This window comes from Channa argus, chromosome 12 (assembly GCF_033026475.1).
Source record: "Channa argus isolate prfri chromosome 12, Channa argus male v1.0, whole genome shotgun sequence".
Taxonomy (NCBI): domain Eukaryota; kingdom Metazoa; phylum Chordata; class Actinopteri; order Anabantiformes; family Channidae; genus Channa; species Channa argus.
Genome location: NC_090208.1, coordinates 26,133,380 through 26,143,215, shown reverse-complemented (window position 1 = coordinate 26,143,215; position 9,836 = coordinate 26,133,380). Strand labels below are relative to the sequence as shown.

At 40.7% G+C, this 9,836-nt stretch overlaps 1 protein-coding gene across 1 annotated transcript in view; it reads right to left on the bottom strand.

The window, feature by feature from the left end:
• Positions 1-2,907: 2,907 nt before the first annotated feature.
• The window catches only part of adam19a (ADAM metallopeptidase domain 19a), a 179,517-nt gene continuing 172,588 nt past the window's right edge, over positions 2,908-9,836 (bottom strand). Inside the window, exons 22-23 of the mRNA XM_067523712.1 lie at positions 9,368-9,576; positions 2,908-3,782 (exon numbers count right to left, since the gene is read on the bottom strand). Of these exons, the coding sequence (XP_067379813.1) occupies positions 3,731-3,782; positions 9,368-9,576 (261 nt within the window). The 3' untranslated portion in view covers positions 2,908-3,730. The remainder of the gene's footprint in view (positions 3,783-9,367; positions 9,577-9,836) is intronic.

Here is a 9,836-nt window from a genome sequence, read left to right as displayed (position 1 = left end):
GGAGGGAAACATAGTTTACCAAAATTAACACTGCAAAAAGGCTCAGGAATATAATAAGACAAGGATGTGAAACAGATCTAAATGAACACACGGGAAAAGACCAGGAAACCAACAGACAGCAACACACCAAATGAAATAGGACACAGAGGTGACACGTAAACTACTAAACTTGAATGAACACACGGGAAATGGCTCAGGAAACTAAATGAACACAAACACACCAAACCCGCTGGAAAACAGAGACCAATACACAGGAGTCAGGATTGCTAGGAACAAGTAAACCATGAGTTTAGGAACTGTGGGGAAGGCTGGACATAAATACTGAGGGGGAACAGGTGCAAACAATAAAGAGGGATAACGAAAGGTAAAATCAAAGAACAGGACTAGGAACAGGAAGTGGGGAAAAGGGGCTACAAACTAAAAGTCCAATGGGAGGAAGTGTAACTGGCGGCCAGATCGTGACAAACGTGTGGTTGTAGATGTGACATGTACTGTGCTACTAACCTCAGTTGAAAGTGTTGACATTGGCTGAAATGTAGTTATGGCAGATGGACAATAATGGTCTGGGTTTGGCAATAAGCTTCACTTGTTAGTTTTAGGGAAAGCTGATGTTCAGGTTGTCATGTTTTGTACGTGGACCCAAAAGAAACAGAGAGGACATGGGTGAACTTTATTACTAAGCAGAACAAGATGTGAAGAATTACAAATAACGGGGACCAGACTTACAGGCAGCAAATACAGAACACAGCTCATTACACAGACCAAGGAACTAAACTAACCTATTACATGAACTCGGGACATTAAAAGGGATGAATTAAAAATCACTCCAACAAGGTGGGCAAAAAGTGGACTTGAACCTTGAGAGGCCTTTACCAGTTTCCAAGGAAAAACACACCAATTAAATACGAAACCGGACCAAAATCTCTGGGACAGCTAGATAGAAACTAGACTAGGACAACTAAGGAATTTTAGGAGGGAGACAAATACGAACCGTGAACAAAAACCTAACTTAGGTGGGCACTGATCGAGCGGGTACAACAAATAACAGGAACAACAAGTGATAGGAACCGTAAACCAACTAAAAAGGCGTTGAAGGAGACACTAGGAAGTGAACGTGGCCAAGCAGGTGGACAAATTGACATGACAAATACACAAACAGCTAAAGACGAAAACAGCGAGACAGAGCTAAAACAAAGAAGACAAAACAACAACCAAACCTCAGACCAAGATGCAGGTAACCAAAGTGCACATGAACAGAAGTCAAGAGTCCAAAAACCATGAGACAGGTAAACTGCAAGACCAGGTGTTGCATGAATCACTAAGACAATGATCTGACAGGGAACATAGGGGGGAGTTGGGTTTAAAAAGGCAGGGGAACAGGTGAAAACTATTTTGAACGGTGATGAGTATTGAAGCTGGATGACATGAAAAGGAAGTGGAGAAGAAGTTGCTACAAAGCAACAGTGTAGAACAGGAATGTTGGTCAGATCATGAAACCGGTAATAAACTCCAGAAACAGTCCAAAAGAGAGTTTCAGCCAAGGTCAACAGTCAACCGTGTTTTTGGCATTGAGCCTCTCGACATGTTGGCCAAGAAAATGTCCTCCAGAAGCAAGAGATGTGTGATGGCCGCCTCAGGAGGACACCAGGGAGACCAAAGCACAAGACCTGAGCCAGAAAATTGAAGGGTAAAGAAAAAAAAGTGTTATGTTTTTCTTAAATTTGTCAGTGACATCATATCACTTGGTGACATCTGACTTCACACAGCTTCCTCTGGAGACGCACAGTGTTTCATACAACATTTTGACAGATGCAGATGTGATCTAACACAACTCATGCAGTGTTTAAGTCTCTTTTTGAAGAAAAAAATTTAACTAATTCTTCACTTTCGACCCCCCCGAGCTGTCATGAAGTAATCACATGGAAACACAGTAGAAAAAATGATTCTAATGAAACTTTGTGATCATTTTGTACAAGTATTTTATGTTAGAAATAATATATATGTGATAAATTATTTAAATACCTTTCGTACCTTGAATGACATCATGTCTTGGTGGCTTTTTTGATTTTGTGGTGAAGAAATAATAGACAACAGACTAAAATGACACAGTACGTTTCCTGAACCGGATTCATTTTGAACAGAAAGAGCTAGAAAAGTCTATAGGAAACCTGTTCAGAGTTTGGTTGGAAAATCATCACTGTACTGCTTGAAGGTTTGTAACACAGAGGACACAAGGTGGAGCTACATGTCATAGTGATGCCAACACTTGTGCAATGTGAACCTGTAATGGTAAAAGACACTGGTACTCTGGTTTTTGGGTGAACTAGCTGTGTGCTCAGCATTGCTGCATGTCCTGAGAAGTTTGCTTTTGAACTGTAGTTACACACCTGACCACCAGTTGCATTTGTTCTTGACTCTTCATACTTCCAAGCTGTATTCAAGATTTGTGATCTTAAAACAAGAACAAGTAAGATTCACATCAAGTAAAATTGCTGTAACCTGATGTCGGTTCACCTTGGTGCTGTGTTCTCACAGTATCAAAATGGTTTTTAAGTTTTACGCCTGTAAAACACTACATCCTAAACTTCCCATAATGCAATAGTTTCCTAAACACTTAACTGTGAAATCAGCAGGGTTATTCTCAGTCCAGAGCCACATGAACAGTTTTCAAAAGCTTCTGTAGCTCAGAACAATTATGACTAGTGATTTATTCTCATGTCTTATTTAACATATTCTATGTTTTTAAACCACGTTTAATAATCTTTAAGGACTCGTTAGTTATTGGTTTTCTAAGGCCATGAAACTCAAAATTCACTTTACAAGTGGAGTGAAGTCTGTCTGTACCATTCTTCACTTTCAACCCCCCCAAAGCTGTCATGAAGTAATCACATGGAAACACAGCTGAAATAATTATTCTAATGAAACTTTATGATCATTTTGTAAAAATATTTTATGTAACAATTTAAAAGTAACAGCACACAGCAAAAGACATTCAAATCAACATGAGCAAATGGGGTGTGTCCTGCAACCCCCAAGGATCCATCAAGTCCTCCACCATGTAAACAGTGTTGAAAAGAAGCTGCTATGTGATTGGCTCTTCTTCTCTGTAGGCCTCTGCATCACCAGATTTGTATTTTAGACATTCCTTATACGATACAATAAATTAGAAAACCTAAAAATATGATGGAGTGGACTTCTGGTAAACCTAAGTGATTAGATTTTCAAGCGTTCAGGACACACCACAAGTACGAAAAGACCTCTTTGGCACAGAACATAAATCCTAATGTGACATAAAAAACTGTAAACATAAAAACCGTCATTAAAAAAATGCATTTTATACACAAACAGCATTAACAGAGTGAAAAAACAAACATTAATCTTAAAAAAAAAACAAACAAAAAAAACTTTTGGCAAATAACCCCAATAACCTCCCAGCAATGACACTTGACTCAGTCTGCAAGGCCTCCGTGCAAAACCGCATCATTAATGTTACCACGCTGGGAGGAGGAGGGTGTGGTCAAAATTGGGAGTGTGTGTGTGTGTGGGGGGGGGGAGTTAAGTATACGTTTTGAAGTCTGAACTGGTTTGAGTCCTGTGTGTTCTTTCGTGTCTCCTGTGTTGACTTGTGTCGCTTCTTCTCTGCTGAAGGCGACAGCTCTGTGGTTTACCAGCCAATGTCTCTTTAGTGCAAATAGGCTGTCAACCTCTGGGTGGGGGGAGAACGAGATGGTCATTTCCGTGGCAGAGGTGAGGCTGTTTTTGTTTTGGCATCTGGGACCGGTCTGGAAAGAAGAGTTTTTAGTTTAAGGTTAAACTAATACAGTATAGTGAATCGCTGATATTTTTACGAGGATGAACCTGGAAATATCGTATTTCTCTTCACTTCAACTCCTTCCAATATAGGAGCCAGACCAAAAATGACAAGCAAGTGCTGTGTGTTTAAGATTGATATGTCGCCTTCTTCTCCATTGTTGTCCAAACACTATTAAAACCCACACCACTGCACTGGGGAGCTGTTTCTTAATCACCACAAACACACACTGTGCTTTATTTTAGCTCAGTGCAGCAAACACTAAACCCACATACTGAACCACAGAACCATGAAATGCTCAATAAAAATAATGAATTAGTAAACTAAGATATGTCAATGTAGTTGAGTGTTGTGACCTGCCAACATCTGCTGCACACTGTATCACTAAGCTAAGTATACAGTGTCTCATGGTATTAATCAAACGTACTGGACAAACTGAACCTCTTAAGGACTTTAAAATATCTTTTATCCTGTGTACTCATACTCAGAACCCCATTTGTTCTGTATTAACTCGTTTTGGGACTTTTATCAAAATGTTATACACACACACACAATGAAAAATATATACAAAGATTTTTTTGCACGTTTGCTGGAATACACTGTAATCAAAATTAGAGTTTGATGCCTGCAACCCACTCCAAAGATTTGGGGCGACTATGGTGCAGGACGGTTGAGCAGTTGTCCACCAATCCCACAGTTATTGGTTTGATCACCTTGTGATCAAATGTCCTTGAGCAAGACACTGAGCCCCAACTTAGTTGCTCCCAGTGAGCGTTGGCCAGCTGCATAGCAGCTCCCCCATTGGTGTGTGTGTGTGTGTGTGTGAATGGTTGAATAAGAAGCAGTGTAAAGTGCTTTGAGTGCCAATACTGTAAGTAGAAAAACACTATATAAGTGCAGAACATTTATCATTTATTTGGGACAGTGTCATGTTTGCTAGTATGTCAACAGTCCTCTAATTTCATCCTCCTCCTAATGATTGTCCATACATTTTAGATAGACCTGGGAACAGTTTGCGTATGAAGCTAAGCTGTATGAAGCTAGGCCCTGGTTGTAGAAAGTGTTTGGTACTACCTTCAATATTTCTAGGTCAGGCCATTCCTCCAAACTGGATTAAATGGACACATTAAATGTGGTTTGAGCCTGGAAGATTCTGGGGCCAAATGGAAAAAGGTGCTATGATCAGATGAGACCCAAATTAAATTCTTTTGCCTCAGTATGAAGAGGTTCATCAGGTCCAAAGACCTGGATACCTACAGTTCAGTAGGGAGCTGCTAGCATCCTGGTGATGGGATGTTTCTCTTCTGCAGGGATTCCAGGAACTTGTCAGAAGGGAAAATGGATGTGGTAAAGTACCGTCAAACTTATGATGAGAATCTGCTGCCCTTAGCCAGAAAGCTGAAGATCTTTTTAACATGACAATGGCCCAGAGCACACAGGTAAATGGACTGTACAGAGGCTGAAGGAGAAAAACGTGGCCTAGTCAGAGCCCAGACTGCAGATTCCGCTGTCCACCAGCAGTCACCATTCAGTTTGATTGGACAAACACTGCTCAAAGTGGTAAAAAGGGGAGTTGGGGGCTGTTTTTTTCCATTATTTTCTTTATCAGTTTTCAGAGCTGTTGCTACTCTTTCATTTGTATTTCATAAATATCGAGTAAATCAATTGTTTTTCTACATACATACATAGGTATGCTTCAGTATTAACCAGTAAGTGAGGTGGTGAGCTGAGGGGGAAGAGGGGACGTGTCAGAAGTTTCTTCATAAGCGTGTTGCCAATAAGTAAATACATATGTGCTGTGTGTGTGTGTGTGTGTGTGTGTACATATATATAGTATGAAATCAGTATGAAAATCAGGTCTCTGTTGCTCTGTGTTGACATGACCTGCATGTTTGACTTTGTACTGTGGTGAGACTAACATCTGGTGAGAGTAAAATCTTGCAGTGACGTCTTGATACAAAACTAGACCTCATCACAAGAACAGGAATGATCAGCACAAATCCCACCTATCAGTATCCACATACTAAGATGAACCTCCAAAGATGTAGATTTTAAACTTCGCCTGCTCCTTTCTATGCACCGCTGAACCCTTCTTTGAACACAGACAGCTGGGGGATTTGTAACGTCTGAGACTGTTGCTTTTCCTTCTCACCCAGCCCCAGAACCTACAGAGTTACACCAGCCGCTCAGATTTGATGTGGGATCTGCTGTTGGTACAGGCAGAGAAGGAGATGCAGAGATATTCTGATTAGTCTGCAAAGGAGCCATGAAACATGAAGATCGATCACTCTGAGGTCGATCAGTCTGACTTTATGTTTCCACATAAACTGTGTGGAACAAAAAGCACCGTGGACTGTTCATCTGAAGAAAGTCTACAGGTTGAGGAGGGGGCTGTCATTTACAGTATAACATTTTATATTGATGGTTGATGAATTGCATGGTTTGTAAACTTGGAGCGATTATGTGCTCAGAGCAGAAAACAGCATGAAAGGGAAAAGACAGTAATATTGCAGGGCAGTTTTTCCACACAGACAGAGCCCCCCCGGCACTTTTATTGGTGGGTAATAAAAGGCCTTTCCAACTAGGTTGGAATCTCAGGATATGGGAGGGAAAGCTACAAACAATGACGGCTTTATGTACAAGGCTTTTCTCATTAGATGTATTTTAGATTGTATCAAGAAAGTAACATTCCCCAGAGGTCACTTTAAAGTCTATGTACAGTGTGTAGAAGTGACAGGTTGTTCACTGCAGTACGAACAGTAGCAGTGGCCTAGAGTGGGTGGAGGAGATGCTGCTACACTTCAGTGTGTCAGGGTCTGCGTGTCAAAAGCAGTCAACACGAGATATTCAACATCTACAGTACAGAAATATTTACATTTCCTTAAGGTACAAAAGTAAGTACGTCATTAAGTAACAATGTATTTTGAACATTACTGCTTATACTACATATGGTAAAACATGTACAGTAATGATTAAGGATCTACATTGTACTAAACATTGCCCTGCAGAGGAATCTGCCACTGCCACAACAAGCTCACGATTAATTTATACATATATAATGTCTCCTGACAGCCCACAACTACACTGAAAACATTTTATTACCAACATCACAGCTCGCAGGAGACGACGCCTAAGACTGTTGTACAGTAAATGCAAGAACTGGTCAATTAGCTCTTTGAAGAGCACTGAATCCAGACACTCTGAGACACTCTCCCTTATGATGAACATGATTATTGTGCAGCAGTCACAAAGCGTGGTCACTCTCAGGTCTGCGGCTCCATTCATTTCATTAATATTAATATACCTATATACTTTAAATCCAAGTTTTTCCAGGGGGGGAGGGGGGGGGGGGAGAAGTTATCACGACTCCCCATTCTCTCCTGTCAGTCAGAGAAGCCAAATATTACTGCACAGAATATACACTGGCATTTTATTTCCTACACTGAGCTGAAACTGATTCAGTCTAATCCAAGAGTGCTGCAACAAACTCTCCTTCATGAAGATGATAATGCCCAGAGTGTTGTTGATTCGATCATTGTTTGATCATTGTAAAGAATGTCGTTTGTGCTGCTGTTCAAATGTACTGTATTATACAGTATCTGTCCACTTTGATATACTTAACGCGGTGGACAAACTAATACAAACACACACTGAACAGCTCTCTGAGTTGGCTGACTCAGCACATCTTAATTACAGGACGAGAACAAATCTTATCTTTTTTTATAAACTATGCGGAAAAACAATCAAAGTTTTTTTTTTTTTTATACATTTTGAATATACAATTATTATTGAGGCTTCTTATGCCAACATTAAAATCTGTAACATGGTTTGTTATGGTCAGCACCTTATGCTCATTTGCATCGGAAAAGTCAGTGTTGCAAGTGCATCTCTTCTAAACTTAAAGTTACAAATGCTCACAGGCTACTGGTGAGTTTCACCTTTCTAGATTTTACTACAGTGAACTCATTGTCATGCTTTAGAAATTTGTTTAACATGTTTAGCATGTTTGATACGCAGCTTTGAAGCGGTGAGGTTGGTAAACTGAGGTCATAATCATTGGATCATTGGACATTTAAACGGTGCTCATATGGTATGAAGGTTCCCAAAGTGTGCTAAGAAAATACCCCCCCCCCCCCCCCCCCCCCCCCCCCCCCACTATTATACCAGCACCAGCAGCATGAATTGTTAATACAAAGCAGGATGGATATTTCATGTTGTTTATGCCAAAATCTGACCCTACCATCTGATCGTTACAGCAGAAACTGAGACGAGGCAACATCTTTCCAATTTTCTACTTTGCAATTGTTGTTCACAGCTGACAGGAGGGGCACCTGGTGGGGTCTTCTGCTGCTTTAACCCATCTGCTTCAAAGTGTGATGTGTGTGTGCATTCAGACTTCTGCAGAGCCTGTTGTAACTAGTGGTTATTTGAGTTACTGTAGCCTTTCTATCTCAGACCACTCTGGCCTTTCTCCTCGGATCTCTGGCTTCAACAGGGTACGTTCCACTGGAGAACTGCTGCTCACTAGATCTCTGTAAACACTAGAGACAGCTGTGTGTGAAAATCCTAGTAGATCAGCGTTTTGTGAAATACTCAGACCAGCCCTTCTGGCATCGACAATCACGTCACATTCAAAGTCACTTAAATGAAATTCTGATGCTCAGTTTGAACTTCAACAGATAGGTCACGACCATGTCTACATTCCTACATGTAAGGAGTTGCTGCCATGTGATTGCTTGGTTAGATATCTGCCTGACCAATGAGTGTATATACTGCTAACATCATCTCTCGAAATCTATCTAATAAATGTTTTTAGATGAACATAAGGCAAGTAAATAATTAGACATTAAATACAAAAACGGTCTAAATAAACAGGTGCCATGAGACTGTGTATTATTATTACTTTTTGTTTCACTATAGTTTCAGGTCACAGACATTTTCAGAAATGTTGCTGCAAACTTTACTCAGCTATGTGAACGCAGCTGTGGTAGCAGATTGGGTTTGATCCAGCACAGCATTTGTGGTTGGTATAAAACGCTGAGTGTAGAAGATGATGAGCTATGATGAGCATGTACATTATCGGGCTAGCATCATAACACATAAGTGAATGAACACTTTTCATTTGATTACAGTCTGAAAACATTGTTAGCTACATTACAGTAAATTTAATGAGTACATTTCTATCCATTAATCCTAGCTAGATACTTTTGTTTTTTGTTTTTTATATGCATCTCTGCATACATGTGCTGGATGACAATAGGGACTTTTAAAAAAGCACCAATATATTTTGTAACAAAGCGCACAGGCAAGCACGGACACACAAACACACACACACACAACCTACAGTATATATTGCATGATATTTGATATTTGATCCAACCGTGATCCTCCGAAGCTCCGTTCTGACTATTGCAGCCTGGACTACTTGGCTCCCTACACATGAAGCTGCAGAACAGGAGACTAAAAGCCTCTTATTTCAGAGATGGAAGAGAACTGAAGACCCTAACCACCCTAATGTAGTATAGTTCTGCATGTCTGCGCTGCGTGTTTACTCACCTGAGAACTTTTAGAGGGGGGATAGCTGAGACTTTGCCCACTGGTTTGGGTCCCGCTGCTGGGGGCATCATGACCAGGAGGCCTTTAGAGGCTTTGGACACTGCAGTCCGAGCTGGACTCACTGTGGGCGAAGCTCCCCTGGCCGGGCTGAGGGGGAGTGGCCTCTGCGGGGGGAAGGAGGATGGACTGGGCTGCAGCTGAGACATCAACTAAAAATAAAAAATTCAATGAAATATTTACTGTCAGCAAGACTGTTGAACATTCAGATGCAACTGGATACTAAAACACAACAACCAGGCTACATGTTAAAATGACTATACTTATTTTTCAAATTGCACTTGGTTGAGCAAAGTGTAAAACACATGGAAGAGGAGAAAGTTGAAAAGGCAAGACACAAAATGATAAAGGAGAAAAACACATCTCTCTGAGTGGGATTACACTCAAACATCTCTAAATTTGTGGCACGTGG